This window comes from Besnoitia besnoiti, chromosome IV (genome assembly GCF_002563875.1).
Source record: "Besnoitia besnoiti strain Bb-Ger1 chromosome IV, whole genome shotgun sequence".
Classification (NCBI taxonomy): Eukaryota; Apicomplexa; class Conoidasida; order Eucoccidiorida; family Sarcocystidae; genus Besnoitia; species Besnoitia besnoiti.
In genome coordinates, this window is record NC_042359.1 from 3,606,116 (window position 1) to 3,628,565 (window position 22,450).

A 22,450-nucleotide genomic window follows, 5' to 3' on the forward strand; every position below is an offset into this window, starting at 1 on the left:
AATACTGCATGTGCGTCCGGCTTCCGGCTCTCCACTGTCGTCCTGTAAATCCACTCGGTCGCGGTATTCGATGTACGATCTGGGACATACCTGACCAGCTGGAAGCCCAGGGCGCTCTCGCCCCTTGCCTCGGTGCTGGGGCGGACTACGGGGCTGCGAGGTTCTAGAGTCTGCCGCGCAGGCGTCTCAGATGAAGTGGGCTCGGCCTCAGTTTCCGATTGGCTAAGGCAAGCAGGAGGAGAGTAGCCACTTCGGGTGGAGCCTTTTGTGGCAGTAGACGGCGGCACCCCCTGGGGGAGAAGATACAGCATAATCGACGGTGTGTCTTGGGGTTCTGTGCGGCGCCTGCCTCTGCGGTGTGAAGATAAGGTGCGCCAGTGGACTCGCACCACTCCAACACTCCAAGCGCTCATACGGCGCTGGCGCACGGCGTCCGCAGCATTCGCCTCTGCCTTCTCTGTTCACTTTGGGTTCCTCGATGGCGCAGTCTCGCGGTGCGCCAGTCGGCGCGGAACCCCTCCCTGCGTCGTCACACGCGCTGGTCGCAGACGGAAGACGGCTGTTTCCTTCGCGACCGGGACAGTCTACTCCGCTGCGGAGCTCACGCAGCGTAGCAGATGCTCAGTCGTTTCAGAGCCGTGTGCGGACGGTGCACACGTCGCGGCCCAGGCGGCCCAGGCTCCTCATTTCGGTCTTCGTTGCATGCCAGTTAGTCTTTTTTTTTACTGCCGTGTCGGGCGTGCAGTTCGAGGATGAAGCGGGTATCAACGACTGGCGTGCCGAGCAGGTTGGCGCCGTAACGCACCTGATTGGGAGCGGAGGAGCTAACGCTGAGGAAGACGCGTCCTTCTTTGTCGGGACGAGCCACGGCATCTTAGCTGCCTTCAAAGAATCCGAGGGCACCCTGCGATGGAGGCGAGTCAACCGTGAGAGCGACAGCGTCGAGCGACTCGAACGGCGCGCGCCCTACCTCGTGGCTCACATCCGCCAGCAGGACGCGAGCCCTGCCGGCAGTCCCACAGCGGCGTTCTCTGCAGCACCGAATCGGTCTGGCCTCTACGTCCACCGTCAAAGCGACGGCAGCTTGCTGTGGAGTGTCGAGGAACGTGTGAAGGCCTTTGCTCTGGGGACAGGTCACGATGACGCCCCTGTCGTCGCTATCGCGAAATACGGAAGCAGCGACATCGAAGTGCGCAGCCTTGAGGACGGACGTGTTGCGTGGGAGACAGGCGACCGCGTGGAGCGAGGGAAAGAGGGTCTCGCAGTGCCTTCAGCCACTGAAGGCGTTGACACGATCCTTTCCTTGGCGCACCTGTCCAGCCGGGATCATGGGAGTCTGCTCGTGCTGCTTTACAAAAACGGCCCAAAGTCTGCTGAGACGCGCGCGCGCGTTCTCTCCTTCAAGGACGGCAAGCAGCTGCAAGACATGCTCTTCCAAAAGGCCGGGTCTCGGGCGCTTGCTCTGGTCCAAGGCAACTCCGAGTGTGCGGCGTTCCTCGCCCTCACCCCTGCCCGTGACGGCCCCTCTGTAAGCGTTAGCTGACAAGTTTTCCGTTTTGTTCTTTCTCTGCCTCCTAGAATCCATTCGTCTGTTTTCACAGTGGCTAGTACGCCCTTTGCGAGCACTTTTATTAGTATTGTTGCATCGCGTTTGTACTCAGTTGATCGGACGGCAGAGCAAGTCCCCCGTCGACTGGGTGGGCGTCGCAGGAAGCAGGTGTCTGTGTGCCGCTGGCACGTATGCCATGCCTTTGAGGTCAGCTGCGGTGAAGCGTAGCATGCTTGAATTGTGGGCTTTTCTGCACATAAGCGAGCACCTATATCCACTTTTATTGTGTTCATGGTACTTGTTGGAGATGCTCTGTTCTTCGCTCAAAAGCGCATTTCCCGTCTGACTCGGCTTTCGCTGTTCCTACCAGTCGCCGCCGAGCTCTCCTCACTTTTATTCGGTTGAGTGTTGGTGTATGCCTTCGCGAAAGCAGCTGAATTCCAGTGCGCTGCGCGGCGAGCTTGTTACCGTGTGGCACGAGCTCCGCCTAACCCCACAGACGTGCCGCTCGTGAGATCATCCGTGGGCGTCTTCCCTGCAGACTCTGCAAGTCCTGGCGACAAGCGGGCCAGAAGCCGTGTCGGCCAGCGAGCCTTTTCCGCTTGCCGCGCACGTCAAGCCACCGGGCTCCGGGGACTCGAGTCACGGCGTCGCAGCGCTGCCAGTCGCCGGATGCGTGTTCGCTGTCGCCGGCGGGGCGAATGGACCAACGGGCATCCTGCGAGGCGCAAAGTCGCGCGACCGGTTTCAGCTGAGAGAGCAGCATGTGAGACAACCGCGCGACTGGAGAGGGGGGGCCTGGCGGTGTGCGGCTGGGTAGAGAGTTGTCCAGCGAACCTGCTGTGCTCGGTGGTGCGCTTGCCTCGGCGGCGGACATCGTCCCCGGTTCACACAGAACTCCAGATGAGAGAGATGTTCTGCGGCCGGATTCCGCGCGTGTCGCAGGGCGGAAGATAGCAAATTACCTTAGAGAGTGTAGAAACTCGCCGATGCAGCTGAGGCTGGACAATGCGGAGGGACTCAGGCAATCTCAACGTTCCTAAGAACCGTCGGGCGTCGGCATGCAGCTTGCCGTTGCCGGAGCCTCCACTGACTTTCTGTCGATGCCAGGAAGCGAGTTACTCCGCTCTCCGAGGCGCCCGATTGTATCCGCATGCTGCCTCGAGTCCCGGTTTTTCTCGATTGCAGACTCTTCCCGCCGGCCCCTGGGCGTTCGGCAGGCTCTTGATTGACAACGAACAAGCTGGCATCAGCGTTTTGACGGCTCTGGGAGGCCAAGGAAAACCGGCGTCTGCGAAAAAGTGAGGCTATGATACGGCGTGTACCGTGCGACCTTTTCTTCTGTAGAACTCACTCGACTTTCCGGACAAGCCCGCATAAAAGTTCGCCTGTTCGATTCCGGTGCCGCACATTGCAGCCCCTCAAATGCCGATACCAGCTAGGAAGTTGCACTGGGCTAGCCCCAGCTTAAACGGTCATACGCTGCATTTTTTCTGATTTTGAGATGTACGCTGCCTGCCAAAAAAAGGTCGTGCTGCCGAGCGCGAGGCTACGAGGGTTTTGAAAACAAAGCAGCTAGCAGGCCTGCTTTCTAGTGGGAACACAACGGCATGGTCGGCAAGTGCGCGGGCGTCTACATGAAGCTTGAACGTCTTTCGTTCCACCCATCGGGTCTTTCTGGTTAGCGGCCCCCTCATGAGTTTCTTCATGCGGTTCTCTGAGAGAGAGCAGATGAGGTGACTGCAGGACGCTTTGGAAATCGTCCATGAGAGTGGCTCTGTCTGATGCAGGTCGGAGCAGTTGCCTCTATGTGACCGGCTGTCTGTGGTGCGTGCCTGCGGGTGTCGTGTGCTCTCAGCGTGCTGCTCGCGACAACCATCGAAAGCGAAGCTATTCAGGCGTTCGCCATGGACATGGACACTGGGACGCGCGTTCCGTATCTCTCGTAAGTGTCGTTCAAACGACAGGACGATGCACCGTGTCAGAATCTCGCCGCGCGATGTCCTTCCACACACGCTGCCCCGGTCACGGGTGAACGCCGCGACTGGCTATACAATTTCGCTGTGCTGTAGATCCTTTTCTTGCGGGAAGGGTACTTCCCGTGTGCCGTGAAAAGACCCCCACACAGAATGGGCCGCTCGATTTCACGGATGTGCTGCTCGTTGACTTTCCATCTCCCTGTTCGCGTTTCCGAGGGAGCCCAAGGTCACACAAAGTCGTCGTCTGAGTCGAGGCTTTGCGTGCCCACGGTGCCGATACTGGGGTATGGGGTGCATTTGCAGGCCTTGCGTTCGATGCTTGCGGAGCGGGTTGTGATCTTGACGGAGTTTCCCTTCTTGTGTGGTCCAAGCGCCGAGTGGACACGCGGACAGTGTTGATTATTTGCACTGTTGATACACCAACGCGCGCTTTTAGCTGTATCGCGCTATAGCTCCCACTGACTGCGGCGTTTTAGATGTATCGCTCTCGCCGACTGCGGCGATGAAGCAGCTACGCGCCTCGTGTTTGTTTCTCGGGTTTCAGGCTCCCCTTCGAGGCGCAGAAACGCGAAGGAGAGCAGCTGGCGCTCGCCGTTGCCAAGCAGCGGTCGGGCGCAGGCCTTGCGGCGTCCGGTCTCGCTCCCGAGCTCGTCTTCGGCCGGCTCACCTCTGCTAAAGACCCATCAGGGCGGCGGGTGGTGCTTGCAGCCTCCGATGCGTCGCTCTCTCTTTTGACGGCGGACAAGTGGATCTGGTCGCGTGAAGAGAGCCTCGCAGACATTCGCGGGACAGTGATGTTCACCATGCCGTACACCGCATCACGCCCGGCAGGTACAGCCTCAGCGGACTTCCAAACAAGCTGCTCCCACGCAGTTCGTTCTTACGCGTCCTGGAACGCTGCAGCGCTTCACACGCACGCCGCATGCGTACTCATATGGCAAGCAGAGGATAGCTGGTGGCGCTGAAGGTGCCCTCTTCGTGACAGCGAGTGCCTCACAGGGAGGGTTTCTCTGCAGCGCACTCCTACTTATTTCGGGGCACTCTCTGAAGGGCAACGCCTGACACTGCCGAGTTTCGTGTGTCGCACTCGTCCATCATCCTCACTGCCATAGTGTTGCCGGCTGGACTTGGTGGACGGGCCTCCGAGAAGGTGCCTCTGCGGTGTCTGTTTGCGGAAGGCGTCTGACTGCGGCCCTAAACGTCGGACGCCTGCGGAAGGCAGAGACGGACTCCGGCAGATCGAGCGCCGGTGTGTATAAGTTTTGGCGAGTTGTGTCGTGGCGGGAGTCGAGACAGGATCTTGCCGCGTTGCGCGTTGCCTCTGTGCCTGTCCCTCGTCTGCAGCACGTCGTGAATGGGCTTCCCTGCCCATCACCTCCTCGCTCCTTCCCTCAGGGCTCGAGAGGCACACGCTGGAGGCTGCGCTCGCTTCCTCGCCCTCGGATCCTTCCGCGCAGCGCAGCTGGCCTGAGTACTTGAAACTTCTTTCGACTCGCCTCGCGGCGTCCGCCATCCTGGGTGTCATCCAGGTGTTGGAGACGACTGCGGCCATCGTCCACGAGACGGCCCGCGGAATTCGGCACGTCATGCAGAGGAGGCCGCAGGGCTACGCTGGAACCGACGAACGAGCCGGTACGGTCCCGAGGAGGCACTCACCTCGGGTGCGGATTCAGAGGAACCGCCCTGGGACTGACGAGAGAGCAGTCCCGCGGAAGGGCAAGTGGCGCTCTAGAGAAGCGCCCTATCGCCGCCGAGAGCGGGCGGGGGTCTGAGGCAGATGGAGTTGTTGCCTCCCGGGTCGCTGCTGACGTGTGCGCGTTTTCACAGAGAAGAGAGAGGCACATGCGCCCTTTGGCTTCGCCGCCCTCTCGGCTAAAGCGAAGCTGCGTCTGCTCGGCTTCGTCGCCTTCCAGGGGGAGACCGAGGAGACCGCCGATCTGGCTTTGAATCCCGCCGAGGCTGAGCAAGCCGACGGAGCCCGAGCGGGAGCTGAAGGCAAAGCGCCGGTGGTGAACGTCGATCCCAGACTGTTTGGCTGGACAGAGTTAATCATCGCCGCAACGTGCTCCGACCAGGTAGGCCCTTGTCAGGTGTAGAGGACGAGACACGCTCAGGCAGTCCGCAAAGCTGTTCAAGATGCATGGCAGCAAGCGACACGCAGAAGGGCGAGCGCAAGGCTGAGCAGCAGGGACGTTGCTGCCGCGCGTCACTCGTCTCTGTCTGTATTTTGCGGGCGGTCCGGGATCCAACTGCGCGTGCTGGGCACATGGAAACCGCAAATACAGCTTGCACGATTCACGTCTGGGGATGTGCTGCACGTTCCGAAAGATGTGTGTCTTTTGAGACCGTGGAGCGGCCAGGAGACCCGCGGGGCCTTTCACTAGAGAGAGGACCTTTCAGAGTCAGGTTTTATATTGAGGCAACCTTGCTGAAAATGTTTCCTCCGTATGTCACGTATCCGTAGTTGAGCGCTTGCCTTCACTTTCCTTGCCAAGTTGGGGCGCTAGTCGCAGCGCCTAAGACAGTGTATGGGTCTCTTGTCTCGGATCGAGATAGGCGCAGGCGAGTGGAGTTGTTTCGTTATTTCGATTGAGTCTGAGGGCAGTAGTTGCGTTAACGGGTGCCCCCCCCCTTCCCGGCGGTTCGCAGAGGTCACGCAGGGCCTGTGCTCGTGTACCCTGTCTCTTCCCCCTGCTCTCCTTCAGATTTACGCGTTCCACGCTGCAACAGGGCTGATCATCTGGCGGCAAAGCCTCAGGTTCTGGCAGAACGAGGAAGCCCAGAAGATGGCCCGTCGCGCCTGCAGATCCAGCAGCGCCTTGGATGCTTCATACTTTGTCGGGGTCTCCTCGACAAACGGCCGGAAGACTTCGGTCCTGCGCGTGAGCCCCGAGCGCCCGAACCCCGGAGGTGTCCCTCCGTCGGGCGGTGCGGTAGACGCCGCTGAGAAGACCGGGATCGTCGCGATGCACCTCGTCGGCGAACAGAAGAAGGAACTCCTCGCGGTTTTTGCTGATCCAGTGGCGAAGGTAAGACGGCCGGCACGCACCCGTCGCCACGGCTCCAGCAGTAGCACAGACCTTCCCAAACTGTTCACCCCCGTTTCCAGGAGGCTCAGAGTGTGCCGAAACAACCGCTTTCGATAGGGCGTTTGCGTCATCGGCACTTCTCAACTGAGACGGCGGGGGCGCGTTTTCTCGAGTGTGTCTTATTGAGCTTCTCGAGGGCGGCCGAGGGGAGACACGACTGACGTGCAGCAGCCGACTTCTTGTTCAGCAGCGTGACAGAGACTAGGAACTCTCTAGGAAACATCATGCAGGCCCATTGAGCAGTCCAGGCGAGCGTGGAGTCTGCATTTGGTGCATGTAGGCTGTTTTCGCAGTGGCGGTCCGCGCATTTCGTACGTCATTCTGTCCGCAGGCAGCGTCATGCCCGTGTATGGATCGTAACTCCGCTTCGTACCTAGGTCGGGTTTTTAGCAGCTTATGCGTTGAACACGGAAGTCATTTTTGCGTGTCTGTTCAGAGTACGCGCCTCGTGTGGCTGGATGCGGCGCTGGGAACTGTCCTGCATGTGGCAGAGGTGCTGTTCATTCCGGCGCACCTTGTCCCTCTGCAAGCTGTCAGCCCCTACCACCAGCCGGTGACGGGGTCCCCTACGGAGCGCGCCACTCAAGTCTTCTTTGAGGAGACGAACGGCGTCCTGCTGGTGGACGCAGGCGGCAAGGGATCTCTCCTCGTCCCCGAGAAGAAAACAACGGAAACTCGGCTTGCCTGGCAGGTGGGCCCCGCAGAGCCCGCAAAGTCCAGAGCGTTTTCTTCCCTCAGGATATACGCTCGAGACCGTCGTGATGGCTACTCACGTGTGGCGTGGAGTGATGTGGCTGCGCCACGGCGAAGAACGCCGCAGCCTTGCGCCGCCTGCGATGCCTTGGCACGCGCTCTGGCGCAGTGTGAGTCGGGTAGCAGGCCTCACGGAAGAAGCACGGGGCCAGCCGTCGCTCGGAACTAGACAGCATCACTCCTTGCTGCGCCCTACGAAAGGGGGGAACTGCGAATCCGGTGGTGGAAGCGTATTGTTTGGCGACTTGCAAATGTGAGTGAACGCGTGTTCTGGTTTGCTCGCCCCTGCGTGGAATCTCTCCAGATGGACTGCCACCTCGCGCGGCACCTCTCCCAGCACCTGAGTCTCTACGACTTGGACGTGGCGGGTCAGCAGCTCCTCGGCTTCCTCGTGCGCACGGAGGAGACGCCGGGCGAGCAACCAGGTACCGCCCGCTGTGTGCTGATGACACACCGGACGTGGAACATCCCTTTCGGCCGGTCAGGCCAGGCTATTATAGGTACGCCGCCGACGGGAGCCGGGAGCGATCAGGCGAGGTGCGGAGCATGCTCTGAGCGATGGAGGAAGAGAGGGCGGGAGGGGGGGGGGGGGGGGGGGGGGGGCAGAGAGCGCTGCGCGTGACTTGGGAGAACGACGGAAGTCCGCGTGGCTTCCGATGCCTGGGATCCGCACGCTGGCTGCAGATATTTCGGTCTATTGAGGCTTCGCTGGGCGGACGTTGCACGCCGCCAGATGCTCCAGGTGTCTTCCTTCGAGCCTTTGGTGCACACGAAGAACGTAGCCCCTTCCCTCGTGTGTCAGAGAAGGGGCGCAGACGGAGATGTAGTTCATTTTCTAGTGGAATTTTCGTTGGGGGAGTCTAGTTCCGGCTCATGTGCGGGGGCGAGACTTGCGTGCCGCACATGGAGCGGCAGCCAGGCGAGCCCTTGCACCACCGCTAGGGTCTCTGTTCAGTCTCGGCAAGGCGTTTTTTCTGCTCGAGTGAAAGCACGGCCGAGAATTCAGCGAGCGTAATCGAGGTTGTTAGAGGCTAGAGTTCTTCGAAGACAAATCGTTCAACAGGGTTAATCGGGACGCCGCGCTTAGCGGACGCGAATCTAGTGGAACGCCTTTGATATTTTCCCGCTTTGTGATTTGTCTTTCGCTCAGCCTCGGTTCGGCCCCTGCACTCGGACTATCCGCACGTTCCCGTCTTGGTAACAGGGGCGCTTACCATTGTCTACAAGTACATCAACCCGAACCTCATGGCGGTTGTCACGAAGCCCGAGGTACGGCTCGTCGACCCAAGACCGTCGCTGGGTATCTGCTTCGGATGAGGAACGCCGCGCCACTTCGCTGTTCATGAGCCTGTCGCCTCACCATGTGTGGGCAGCTCCGTTGTCCTGCACACGACGCAGCAACGGAGTCCAGGAGCGACGAATTACAGAGGAAGGGGAGTGCGCTGAGGGTGCTCAGGGAGTGCTATGAAAAAAAACCGGGACAGTTTAAGCCTGAAGAAGCGGAGAGCTCTCTTCTTCGGGAGCCCCCCGTGGAAGTCGGGCGAGAGCGCAGCTTCTCAGCGCTGTGCCGGTCGCGGGTTGTGCCGGATAGAACTAATTTGTAGAGCTTCTGGAAGTCCGCTCCCTCGACGCGGGCGCGAGTTTCCCCAGGGGAGCGTGGAGTACGCGCCTGAGTGCAATTCCGCCGTCGCACATGCGGGGTGCTGTGTTTGCAGAAGCCCGACACTGGAGCTGCGGCTGCAGGGGCCTCGCTCATGCTCAACGTGTTGAATCTGACAGATGGCTCCGTGGTCTACTCCGAATATCTCCCTGCTGGCGCCTCCCTGCCTCTTCACCTCATGGTTCGTCGCTGCAGTCTTGAGCTCGTGTATATTAGGAGATCAGTTGCGTACAAGACTTTTGTGTCGCAAATAGCGAGGTAGCGGGGAGGTGACCCCGTCCTGTGGCCCAAGCCGCCTCCGCCTCCGACAGCGCAGGCCCGAAAGGACCGTGTTTGGGATTTGCGCATGAACGGAAGACCATTCCGCTGCGACTCGAACGCAGTCGCCACCAAGCGCAGCGGAAACAGATTAGAGCCTGGAAGCATGTAGTTGGCTCTTGCCTGTCGCCGGACGGAAGCGGCAGTTGCGAAGGCACTCAAGACGGAGCCCACAGAGAAAACCTAGGCGAACCTACTCCCAGGGCCACATATTCGTAGCACCCTGCAACTTGTGTCGTAACATCTCTGCATGCGTTAGTCTGGGCTGAGGGCCTTGCGAGCCCAAGCGGCGAGCAGCCGATGAGTTGCTCGAGGATGCAGCCACTGTCTCGCATGCAGCTGGGGCTTTGCACAGAGCCGAGAGATGGGATCAGCAACCAGAGGGAGAGCCCGAAAAGTTTGTCAGTCACTGCACAGACAACGCTCTACAGATTGAAAGACGCGACTGATTCTTTGCCTGGTGTGCGCGGCGCGTCGGGTGGGGTGGACTCGGTGTGGAGCGTTCTGCGCTGATGTCGGTGGTGCTTTCAGATGTACGATAACGTCGTCATGGCGCACTACTGGAATTTGCAGTATTCGCGTTACGAGATGCACATTGTCGAGCTCCAGGACGCGCAAAAGGACGAGGGTAAGCTCTGTTCGTCCCGTTGCAAAATCGCGGGAGAGGCTCAGCGCCCAACGCTCGCGCATGGCGAGCAGAGACAATGGATGCGGTGTCTCTTGCGAGTGCGAGTGCATATGTGGGGCGAGGGGTGCGGTTTGTCCCGCAGAGCTACCGGCAGATGCGCCCTTGCTCCCGAGTCAGCGCATCTTGCTGTCGAGTGCTGTCGCTTGCGCTTCAGGGCCCCTGAGCATCATCTTCTCCGCAGCCAGACACCTCGTCCCTACGCTGACCGGCTTCGAGCTGCCGCCGCCCACTGCGATCAGCCAGACGTACATCCTGCCCACAGGCGTCCGCGCTTTCGGTGTCACCGCCACGCTCCAGGGCATCACGACGCGCGCCATCTTGCTGGTAGGGTAGGGCGCTGTGTTGCGCGTGCGACATCAAGAACTCGCAGGGAAAAAACCTCCGCCGGAGGGGTCCTCTCTCAAAAATACGTGGCGAACTGCCTCGATTTTCGCCGCCCGCGAGTGCGGGTGAACAAGTATTGCGCCTCACGTGCGCGATATTTCTCCGCTCGTACCCAACCCCGTTGTTTGTGCGGATTGTAGAGATCCCTTGCTTTTATGCTGCATCTGGTATGTAGTCACATGAGTTTGTGAAACCTCAAAAAATTGGTTAAAATTTCGCATTTCTAGCATGTGCGTGTGCATGTCTCCAATGAGGAATGCTGTGAAGACAGGAACAGTCCACGCTTACTAGACCGCCACCTTGCCTTTGCGCGGTCAGGCCAATTGGCAGATCAGTGCCGCAGCAAATGGGCTTGGTCTTTGGCGTTGCATCACCAGTGATGCTTAGTATGGCAAAGCACTAAAATAACCAGAGACATCTCCTGTCGTGCTGCCTCGAGGCCGCCGGAGAAGCGACTCCGAGGGACTGGGGCGCCGTGCTGGCTGGCGGGGGTGGGCTATCGTCTGCATGCACATATCTCGGATTTGCGAGCCTGTGTGACGACGCCCAGGCCACCTCAGCGTCTCAGCAGATCTACGCACTGTCGACACGCCTCGCGAACGCGCGACGCCCCCGCCTCGTGGATGACAACGGGCGGCCTCTGAAAGACGCAGCGCCAGCGCAGCAACAGCAGCAGGAGGAGGGCGTGCTGCCGTATCACCCGTTGCTGCCGCTCCTCCCCCAGGACTGCATCTCGTACTACAACCAGGTAAGGGCCAAGTGCGCCTTAGGGTTTAGGAAACGGGCGCCTGGGACAACCGCTAGCCAGAGATTCTGAGAATTTTCGAGTGTGTGTGGGGCTTTTGTCGCTGCCTCCTCGAAATCAGGCATTCAACTATGCATACATATGTTTATGCCGAGCTGCGGGGAGTAGCTTTCGCTACTAGGCGGGTGGCTACGAAAGCCACCCGGCGAGACCGCCACGCCTTGCGAAGTACCTCAGTCAGGCGTGATCTCTCTGAATCGCATGAGGCAGACGCCTTCACTGTGGGATTGAAAGTGGGTTGTGTGTGTGACGCGTTCCAAGGGCGATCCCAACGCGCGTAGAGGGACGATCTTTGGAAGCAGGTGTTTGGCAGCTTGGCGGTGCGTGGCTTTTTCTCAGGTGTTCCATGTTCGGGGCATCGCGGCACACCACACCTCGCGAGAGTCAACGTCTTCTACGTTCGCCTTCGGGCTCGACCTCTTCTTCTCCCCCGTCCAACCCGCCAAGGTGAACTGGCTGTGGCCTCGACACCCATTACAGATACCAACCTGCGAAAACGGCTGAGGACACACGGGTCGAACGAGTCATTCCACCTCGGCTCTGAACGATCTTTGAAACGCGCTCATTCATGCCCTTACCGGCGAAAGGTGCCTCATGGCAGTGCCGAGGTCTGCCGCATGCGCCAGCGAGTGGACAGAGCCTCGTCGATGGCACACCTGCCGCACGCTGCAACCTCTGTTTTTTCTTTGTTGAGGAGGGGACAGTGTGACGGTGTCACCGCAGCCGGTGCGGTCTGTAGGGGTTCTTTGCACTCCGCGTGCAAGTTTCACCTTCCGCGTGACTAGCTTCCGGCGAAGTAGCGCTGTCTGCTCGCCCTGTGTGCTCTTGTCAGGGATACGACGAACTCAGCTCTCAGTTCAACTACGGCCTTCTAGCCGCTGCAATCGTGACTCTCATCGGCTTGGTCCTGGTGACGCACTGGCGGTCGAAAGAGGCAGACCTGGCTGCAAAGTGGAAGTAAGCAGTAAACTTTCTGGTCGCGCTGTTGAGAACGCTGCCGCCGAAAGTTCGACGCTCCTCGTCCCTTTCGCTGTTTCGCGTACGGCTCTTGAAGAGGAGACGAGTTCTCAAGCAAGCCCTCCCCCCCCACCCCCCCCCCCCCCCCGCCGAAACGCAGTAGGCAGTAGCGTGCGTGGGATCCTGCTTCACAGTTTTGAAGCCAGCAAGCCCGCTGCGCGGCGGTGCCCGGGGTCTGCTGCGTCCGACTTGGTTGTTGGCAGCGGCAACGCACACTCTTCGAGAATTCCTTTCGTTAGTGGGGCGGGCTTTGCAAACATCCTCTGGCATGGTTTTTTTGGTATCGCTACACCGATTGCGCCGAGGGGAGAGGTATTTCCCCGTGGGGAACCACAGTGGACCTTTATCAGACCACCGCATATTGAGGGGCTTCGTGACACCCTAAACCCTCCCCACCACTCATTTTGTGCCCCCGCCCCGCCTTGCATTCCAGTACAGTCTGACTACCGGCCTCCGCTAATTTTTCTTTTTCTGCAAAAGGCGTGTGCTCTGTGTATTGTTTCCCTGGTCGGTTGTCCGTAACCTTGAGCGTACTGTTATTTGTCTATTTCTGCCTTGTTGCTTTCTTCTGTCACGTAAGAGTAACTTCTCTGAGTTGATCCTCCCTCTCCTGGAAGCACATTAAATTCTGTCATCTGCTTCGCTTCAGAAAGAAGCTGCGCTTGGACTGGAAAAGCAGTATTGATCTTTCACGTAGCGGGTCTTTATAGCCACACCGCATCCGTGGAAGAGGCAGGGTCGTCTTGTTGAGAAGCGCACAATGCAGCATTTAGCTTCCGGCAGGCGAAGATAGGTATATGAAATACCAGCTTGAGTTGGAGGATGGGTACCCATCGGGCAGCCGAGCTAGGCGTAGCATACATCCCACCTCAAAGATTATGACTGTCATGCGATACTAGCGACCATTCTAGCATCTGCGAAGTAGTTTTCCCTCGCGGTCAATATGAATGAGAACGATACAGAGCATACGAGTGCGTTTTCCGTCACTCGCTGACTATCAATCACGGGGACGTAAACAGAACACTAAGTTCGTCCACTCAAGCTGGAAGCCGACGTCAAGAGACCCTCCTGCACCGATCGTGTGTTTGGTCAATACGCTTTCTTCTCCCGATGACAGTTTCCCGACTTCCAACCCTGTAAACCCTGTGGTTATCGCATGCGCCGATCTCGACTGAGCTGGTTTATCTCGGAAACCTGCTCGATGCGTGACGCGCGTTTGATAAGGGACCTGTTATGGCGACTAGGGAGAATAGTCAAGATCATGATGAAAACTGTTCAGCCTGTTCGCCTACACAGGCGTCCGTCCTCTGGGTCTTATTCCCTTCCCAAAGCACTGCGCTTCGGGCTCCCAAACAAAAAGATTCGCGTAAGGGCACCAGGCGCGACTGTTTCCATACCTTTCTAAGTTTTTGCGTGCTTTTCGCAAGACGCGCTCATATCTGCCATGAACCATTCGAAAAATCGCCACCATTCAACTGAGTCGCCTAGCGGTGAGCTCTTTTCCCCGGCGAAGACTTCCACAGCACAAGCTGCCGACTGTAAATATTATAACCTGCTGATTCCTCGCTTCGAAACATCACAGGCAATGCAGGCAGAGCACCACTATCTCTGCTAGCAAGCTATCGCCGTTCCGCGCCAAACGAAAAACTCAGAGCACGCCACAGAGAGAGGTAGCGGAAGTTAGGCAGCAAACATTCCCAGCAAGGCAAGGCTTCCAGTTGTTCCACAGCGATCAGCCCGTAACCGTTTCTCGAGTATTTCCGACGACGTGGAACAGACGCTCGAAGACCCCACAGAAAAAGTCACCACTTTACCCACCGAAGGCGATAACCTAGCCGAGACGAAGACAGAAGACCCCCGCATGTAGAATAAGAAAGAAACGGGGGCGTGTCATGAGTTGCAGAGGGTTCCCGCTGAGGATGGTGCCAGAGAGCATCAGTTCAGCGAGATGCAAGCTTCGCTTCACTGGAGTGGGGAGGAACGGTGGCAGTGCGAATCAGCGCGTTCATGCGGTCAATGGGCCGTCCCGACGGCCGCATACTCGGGTGCTCCGGATGTCCGCCGTCTTCCTCAGGTCCTGGGCGGCCAATAAAACGTTTTTTAAAGTCAATCGCCCCAGCCCAGTGGGGGGCCTCCTGCTGCGCCCACCCAAGCTGAAGGAAATATCGCATGGCGCGCCACTGCTTGAGCTTCGTCACGAGCGTGTCGTGGACGATCGGGATTGACGTCAGGGGGGACAGGCAGACGCACGACACAACCTGAGTCCAGAAACACCCAGGGGACACATGCAGCGCTTGGCGAAGTGCATGCAAACTCGTTGACGCAAGCGGGGAGTCCACACGCAGGATGCCACTGAAGGACGGAAACACCGCGTACACCGAAAATCCAAGCAGGAGGGACGAGATGTACGAAAATACGGCACGACGGGCAGGCCATTCTCAGTGCGCCGCGACCAGACTAGAGACCCCATTTCATTCGCGCCCTTGGAAATATTTGAAAATGTCTAACTGGTCGATACACGTGAGGGGTTCATGCACTCCACACAGGCAGTCCGGCCGAGCACAGCCGAATTCCCCAGTGAAGAGATTTTCGAGAGCACACTCGACCGTGGAAGGCACTCCAATGCAAGCGAGTCCTTGTACGCATGCTATGATAAGGAAGGAAGCACGACGGCAACACGGCAAAATTCTCGCAGCAGCCTACCTGTTCAGCGTTCTGCCCGAAGATAGTCCTGAGAATTGTCACGTCCAGCTGACTGAAGGTGCTAACGCGAATCGTCGCGAACCGGCGCCTCTCCGGATCGATCGTCGTCAGCTGCTCGGTGATATTTTCAAGCCGTCTGAGGGTCGCCTCCAGCCTTCCAATACGCAAATCCCACTCGTACCGCGTGTCTTCCAAGAGAAGCAGCTGCTCCTCGTGCCGGTTCGTATACCGCGCCTGGCTCTCAGAACTATCTGGAATGGACGCCCAGCTGTGACGAAAAAATCGGCCAGCAGCGCATCACATCCACGCCGCAGATCAGCAAACGGTTGAGAAAGTCGAAGAGGGACCGGAGATCCTCCGGTCACGTAGCAGATCCTAAAACAAGAGCGACGCTGAAAACAGGCGGCATCCTGCGAAACGGCAGGGCGGGGTTGTTTAACAAAGAACCTGCTTGCGTTCCAGCATATGAACGTAATTCAAGCGCTTTCTCATGCGGATGATGAGAAGGCACAACGTTATCCACGGCTGCCCCGGCGACTGCAGAGGACAATGTATTTGGACGGCAAGTTGCCTTCGAACACAGAGAAGGCTTCACGGCTGTGCGTACCTGTCGTTGAAGACTTCCCAGCAGAGCGCGTCGCGGCCGCCACATTCCAGCAAAGGCCAGTCGGGAGGCAGCCGCCGATATGACGATCCTCGTCTCTCCCACATGTCGAACAGCTGGCGGCTCAAAGAACCGGTCATGTGACGCTTCCTGGCACCCTTCTTGTTTTCCAGTAATGTGAACAGAGGCCGCAGAACGTTTCGCGCTCTAGAGTCAGATCCGGCAATGCACGTCAGGGACTCCATGGCCTACATGAACAAAGCGGGTATCGAAGGCATGCGAAAACGTCTCGCCCTTGCTGGAGAAAAGGAGGTGTACGTGTGAGGAATATTAGAACTGAACTGATAGTGATAACCATCCAGCTTGTGTCAGCAGCAAGACAAGTGGGCGAGCACAGAGCAGCACATCGTTTCTGCGCATGACAGCACGCAGCAAGGACTGAAGACTCTCAAGCTCAGCCCCTTTGTTTGAGGCTGCGAGATCGCATACCTGCTCCTTTGTAAAAAGGCCATCATTCCATTCGTCAAGGATCATATAAACCATAGGGAGCCATTTCGGTCCCACGAGCTGCATTAGCAGTTGCTGGCTTCGAAACCGAGCAGGAACGATAAAGGGCGCGAGAGTCTCCGCGGTTGACTGCAAGAGCGTAGGCAAGTACTCAGCTGAGAACCGTGCCGCCACCGCGGCTGCAGTGGACGCCTTGTCCATGTCGGTTTTTGCTTTTTTCTGAAGTCATCCCACGAGAGCACAAGTCGCACAGCACACAGTCCGCATGGGGTTCACCACGCGATAGAAAAAAGTGCTGAATATGGCGCTGGTCCAAAGCACCGTGAATAGCGCATACCATGTCACTAAAACCGTCTTTTACTGACTCTGTCCGGTGACCCGCATGGGACGCAAGACACCCAACGCGCAAGAGCCGCACGAAAGGGCTCTAGACTAAATTCATAACGTCATATCCTTATGCATCCAGCAGGAATAAACCCGGTAGAGTTCTTACACTGGTGATGCAGTCTTCATCCTTCAAAATGTCAGATAAGCCGTCTTCGAAGTCGCCCCTAGGCCGTTTGTTGGCGACGCAAGAGCCCTTGCTGCTGAGGTCTATTGCCAGCCGAGTGAGAACACCCAGCTTCTCGCAGCTGTGTGGTTGCTTCCCAAGCAAAGACGCCAACCGCTGCACTGACGGTGCGCATGAGGATCCCTCCGTCAGAGCGCGTTTCACCAAATGGTCAACCTCGAGGCGCAGAGTGGGGGACCGGTTTTCCAGGTCTTGAAGGAAAAGCTCACACACGGTCTTGAGGCCTTCGGAAGCGTCGCAAAAGTGCCACGCTGGAAGAACAGAACAGAAAAAAAAACATCAGTACGAGCACACAAGTTAAGCCCGCCCCATACGACATCAAGTGCACACACCGCAAGAGAATCCACAGCTCCTGCAGACTCCTCAACGTGATACACCACCTGTGCTCGCGGGATTGCCTGGCGTTAGACCGGTAGAGCCTGGAGGAGTGCCCTGCATTCGTGGTTAATTCACGCCTGCGCCGCTACAAGGAACTCTGTGGCGAGTGCGATGGCTGAGCTAGGATACGATGGTCGTCTTGTACGAAAATCTTCTCTCGCGCGAACCCGAATGGAATACCCATCTTCGCAAATTTGTACTCGTCGGTCGACGACAGCTGTCCCCGCGTTGGCATTATGCCAACAATGCGGCAAGAGAGGTGCACACGGGAACGCCTGTTGACGACCGATGAGCAGTGAGGCAATCGTGCTGCGACAGTAGTCTACAGAAGAGCCGTTGTCAGCCTTCAGAAACACGCACTTTGCGTACTAGTAAGAGTGCGCATGAGCGTGGTGACCCGCTGGCTTTTCTCGAAATCCTCTGGCACAATGGAGCACAACAACTCCTTCAGCCGAAGAACATGGTGCCATCCCGGGTAACCACACCAAAGCCGATCCAGCTCGTCGTTAACTTGCTCGAATGATATCGCCCCCCGGACGTATAGCCGGGCCAAATGCAACACATTTGATGCCAACGCAATAGCGCGGCCGCGGTCCCCCGCCAGAAGGGCGACTTGGAAGGTCATGTTATAGACCGAATGTAACTGCAGAAACAGAAAAAACACAAAAAGGTGCATTGAACGCTAACGGCACATATCGCCCTCAGCGTCTGCTAATCACAGTTAATCAGCCGTATTCCCTTAGTGGCATGGCTTCAAGTGCGCCGTTGCGAGACACGAGAGACGCTATGTGACACTACAATCGGGGCATTTTCCGCGAAAAATGAAAGGGGCATACGCCCAGACCAGATGAATTGAGGCTCTCACCTGTAGCGGGTCATCATCCTTTGGCCGAAGAATCTCCACAGGTTTGTTAACAAACCGGATCCCACTATTTTTCTCCATGCAAAATTGCTGCACGAGCAATTTTCTCAGTCCTCGGGTGACAAGCCGATGGCCGTGGAAAAGGGCTTGCATCTTCTGCAGGAGCAGATCTCTGCTACCCCTGTCATGAGTCTGACTGACGCAGGTCTTCAGAATTCGACTAAAGATGACATACTTATCTGGCGCCACACTCTGTATCAATGCACACATGGCAGCCGCGGGACTGCCGCCGTCAAGGACAATGCCATCAGGTAAGAAAAGAGAAAAGCACAACAGAACCTCAGGACAATCAGAAAAACAATGTCCCACCAAGAATGCGAGTTCTTCCACCCGAATGCTTTGTGATCTGTAGTGGCCAATAATCCTGCTCAAAGAAATCAAACGCTCGGGTTCGTTGATGAACCTTCTGACCAAGAAGGTCTCAAATTGACGCCACAAAATAGCGAACTCTTGGCCTTGTTTGGAAGAGAGTGTTGTTCTTGAGTCTAATACCTTACAGCTGGTACCGGCGCGGGAGCCGTTCCCTGCTTCGTGGTATGTGGGGGGATCCGCCCCGTCCGAAAGCCCTCCCATGTTGGACGACAGGCCTTTGGCGTCACTTATTCATTCCGTCGTCGACGATGTGGAAAACCCCGAGATTCGCTATTGATAGCCAACGTCGTCCGTGTCAGCGCCCTGCAGGTGGCGAGTAAAGTGTGTCACCTTCAAGCGCCTTAACAACGGGCCTAATGTTAGCCACATCAGAGCCGCGTCTCCCTCGGGCAGAAAGGCACGGTAAGCAAAGGAAAATTACAGATCCCGAACAGATTCTCCAGCAACATTATATTCAGGTAAGAGACGTTGCCCGCCTTGAGGTCAATGTGTTCTGCGGAAGAATTGCATTTATGGTACCGTACCAGCTCTGGCCCCTAAAATGTCAGGAACGGCTGTCTTGCTCGCATTCGAACAATCTTGCTGACGTTAGATGGAACAGCGGAACAATGGCCCCTGTGACGCGCCAACCCCCGCTGAACAGAGCGCCACTTCGTGAAACGCCCACGGCAGGATGCCACTAAACTACCATTATATCTGAAGCGTCGAAATACAGACGAAGAAAACAAGTGGAATGCAAAACAGCGGGGAGCTAGGAGCTGCAAGAATCGAAGCATGTCGCTTTTGCATGCGCGTCTGGCGTGTCGGATGCGAGTGTCTTCACGGGGCGCGCCCTGCGACAGAGCCCAGCTACGCTGCGATTCTCCGTGATAGACTGAAGAGGTTTCAGTCGAGCTCCTCAGAGATACCGGGCACAAATAGTGTTATTATATGTATTCTAGAGGCTGCCTTCGCTTCTGATGCCTGGCTTAATGCGACGAAGCTCTTTCGACGGGGGGGCAGCTAAACTGATGGTACGGTAGCAAGCCCACTAGGAGCGCTGAATCGCCCCAACATGTCACAAAAACAAGTCCGCTTTCATGGGCACTGCTGCTGTGTTTGAAACGGCACTCTACTGGTCTAGAGGCATAGGCACGCGCCGCGTTACTTCACCCTATTAGGGATTGCTTTGCATCAAGAGACCTCTCGCTCATCCCCTGAGCGATTTACCGGTGTGTCAAGAGGGCGGTGCGTTGTAGCGAACCAGAAGAAAACATCGGTTCCACGCGGTGCAGAAAAGAAGTCGCACAACAGCGTCCAGATGTTCATTGTTCCAACTTCTGGTGGATAGTCCCCTCCAGACAACCTCAACTGTACAGACAGTCGCGGCTGTCCGGAAGATCTAAACCCCAACAGCACACCTCATAGTGTTTGTCTCCGATCCGCACTAGACCTCTCTTCTCCCCAGGTGCTGTGTGTACGCAGGCGTTGTAGAGCCTGCCGCAATGAGGTCGTGCACTTTCCTCGCGCTGTTTTACTGTAGCGTCGCCGCTTTAGCGAGCGGCACAGCCACGGAGCCATATGCAACGTTCCCCGTTTGCGATGTTGCCGTGGAGTCTGCACTGTGTCTACACGGGGCGCAGAAGGTTCTGCTTCCCAATGCTCAGCCATTTGGTAAGCTGAGAGAGACAGCGACGCGGCCGTTGCGCCCTGCAGAGACTCACCATTCAGGGCTTGAACTGCATATAACCTTCGACAGCGTCAGGCCTCTCGACGATAGTGGCAAGAAGAACCACGCCTCCGGGGAAGTGATGGCAGCAGCTGGCATCGGAGGGAGTGGCAGTTCGGGACTTTTCCGACGCAACTATGTATATGTTCCTAGTACAGAAGGACTGCAGACGGCAGACTTCAGCTACACAATGTTCGCGTATCTGCTTGAAGACGCAGAGTCACGGTGCGTCTGTCATTCGTACACCCCGTGTGGAGAATCGAATCAGAGTGTCTTCGAGCTCAGGGCGAATAACGAGCTCCACGACCAATATTGCCCCCTCATTCACAAGGTGAAGACTCAACTGAGCTGCTGCCGCCTACAAACTAGCCCACAAAGTGCACCGCTGCCTTCAGGGGATCATGAAGGAAAATGTGCAGGAGGCAGCCCCCGCGATTTTGATTGACCCACGGGTATGCCAGCATCCCGTGCTCTCGTAGCGGACGTCATTGTATGACTGAAGCAAATCATTCGGACAGGATGGCAGAATCAAGGTTGTCGTCGCCACCTCACAAAGCCATGAAACTCGTACGCGCGTTTGCCTGTCGTTGCTGTACTAAAAGCATGAGAAAGTCCATGCAGCGGGGGAGGAAATGATGAGCAATTCGCGAATGAAACCCCATCAGTGGTACCACATCGCCGGTGAGCTAGTCCCGTCGTATGCAAGCCTCGCCCTCGTTGTGGAACATGGTGCCACAGTGATACGACGGATGAACCGGGTGTTTCTATACGTTGATGGCATACTTGATTCCAGCATGGTGACGCATGGTACGAGTTTTCCTTCTTCCGGTTGTAGAGAGGCCTCGAGAGAATCCATATCACCAGGCCTCACACGAACCAACGATCTGCCGTTGTACATCGGGTCAGCACCATACGCTGAAGATGTGTGTGATATGCCTCTCCTCATTGACGAGCTTAAGGCATACTCATATGTATTTTGCACCATGTTTTCCGCTCTGCCTTAGTCATCTCACTCTCGCCCACATGCAGGCACTAGGGAGAGATAATATCCAAGCTGAAGGTAAGCCACTCCTTCACGTTCTTGCCATCCGTTGTGGCTATGTTATAGTGCGCAGCGTCTATCGCGCTCGCCGGAGTGGAGCCCTCATTCATTCATATCGGCTGCGTCGATTGCAAGTTAGTCCTCAGACGGGTTGTCACGGTAAAGCTGAGACTTCTTACACTTTCGTTTTAGCAAAGAAGAGGCCGCGTCCGCGTGTCCTGATGGCTACCATCTCTGCGGTATGACTGATTTATGTCATTTCTCTCGCTCTCTCCTGGCCACTGGCGGACTGCAGACAAATTGGAGTTGTACAGTGGAGGATACCAGGTTGCTCGGAAGCTATCTCTCGGGACATCTCTTGTCGCAGCAGGATCAGCAACGCCAGCAAAGGGAACAGCTTTATGCTGCAGTGATGCCTGAGCTTTGTCGGTGTACCACACAAGGTGTGGCTACCGGTATCGTGTATGGAGCTTTGGACCTAACTTGGGCCCGCGTGGCAGTCGGAGGTCTGCACAAAGTTGCCTCCTAATCGAAGGAACAATAATATCGGACTACACTAACTCTGTTGCGCAGGCAGTACTTCATGTCGGCGACTTTCAGAGGATTTACGGGTGTCTCATAAAGCAAATAAGTCAGACTTCTCCTACTCAGGCACGATGTACTCTGCTTGTAGCGCCTCAGTGGCAGCAAAGATATGGTGTGCAGTCCCCATGAAAAGCATAGAGAGCCTTGTTATTGTATTGTTTTTGTGCATGTGGAATTGTGTTATTCCTAGTCCTCGAGGCTCTGTGTTCCCGCATCGCGGTTAACAGTTTCTCTACGTTGTCTTGCCGTATGCGTTCACGGCCTTGGTCCTATAGATGGGCGTGGCGCTTGGATTGTCGCCACAGCGTTATTGCTGGGACTGACACCTCTCTGCTTCCACAGCAGCGGAAATGCAGGTACGTCTCAAGGTGCAGGCGACACAGATCCGAGCCTAAAAGCCACGCTCGGTGGCGAATGACTGCTATTTCGTGAGGACATAGAGAATACCTGTGTGTCGACATCCCCTGATCTCGTTCGCTCCAGAATCTGAGCTTGTACCTGGCTTTCAGAAATGTAATCCACATTTGTGCAGCTTGACCGGATTTGGCTCTACGGTAGTGGCAGATCTACTATGCCAAGGCTGTGTTTCACCAAAAAACTCGTTATCTGAAGCAACAGGACGATGAGCTGTGATTATAGGTTTTGTCCCGCTAAAGTAATGTTGCAATCGATGTAGGCGCTTGCAGAGCTCCACTTCTCACGGGACGCAAGCGAGAACCGAGCCTTAAACGGTCACTGGTCAGTTGTGTGGTATTTCCACGCTCCTGCTACACAGAATGAAATCGTTTGTTTTAGAAGCACGGGAGAAGACATGCG

The 22,450-nt window shown here is 56.9% G+C and overlaps 3 protein-coding genes across 3 annotated transcripts; 2 read left to right on the top strand and 1 right to left on the bottom strand.

The window, feature by feature from the left end:
• Positions 1 to 478: 478 nt before the first annotated feature.
• On the top strand, positions 479 to 12,186 carry BESB_056290 (uncharacterized protein; the record flags this gene model as incomplete). Its single annotated transcript, XM_029364064.1, has 17 exons — positions 479 to 1,528; positions 2,091 to 2,315; positions 2,738 to 2,850; positions 3,408 to 3,494; positions 4,073 to 4,359; positions 4,873 to 5,165; positions 5,358 to 5,603; positions 6,234 to 6,557; positions 7,054 to 7,308; positions 7,675 to 7,870; positions 8,521 to 8,639; positions 9,086 to 9,211; positions 9,880 to 9,976; positions 10,191 to 10,360; positions 10,971 to 11,168; positions 11,565 to 11,672; positions 12,058 to 12,186. The coding sequence occupies 17 exons, from the start codon at positions 479 to 481 to the stop codon at positions 12,184 to 12,186; spliced, it is 4,023 nt and encodes a 1,340-aa protein (XP_029219987.1).
• A 1,996-nt stretch (positions 12,187 to 14,182) lies between these two features.
• On the bottom strand, positions 14,183 to 18,500 carry BESB_056300 (histone deacetylase complex subunit Sin3; the record flags this gene model as incomplete). Its single annotated transcript, XM_029364065.1, has 7 exons — positions 14,183 to 14,500; positions 14,946 to 15,213; positions 15,553 to 15,797; positions 16,039 to 16,275; positions 16,550 to 16,878; positions 17,360 to 17,648; positions 17,871 to 18,500. 7 exons carry the CDS (start codon positions 18,498 to 18,500, stop codon positions 14,183 to 14,185), a joined length of 2,316 nt encoding a protein of 771 aa, XP_029219988.1.
• A 1,283-nt stretch (positions 18,501 to 19,783) lies between these two features.
• Positions 19,784 to 21,469, top strand: BESB_056310 (membrane protein; the record flags this gene model as incomplete). Its single annotated transcript, XM_029364066.1, has 12 exons — positions 19,784 to 19,952; positions 20,010 to 20,232; positions 20,293 to 20,338; positions 20,403 to 20,459; positions 20,526 to 20,574; positions 20,629 to 20,688; positions 20,746 to 20,814; positions 20,872 to 20,978; positions 21,037 to 21,067; positions 21,123 to 21,183; positions 21,242 to 21,288; positions 21,345 to 21,469. 12 exons carry the CDS (start codon positions 19,784 to 19,786, stop codon positions 21,467 to 21,469), a joined length of 1,044 nt encoding a protein of 347 aa, XP_029219989.1.
• Positions 21,470 to 22,450: the final 981 nt, after the last annotated feature.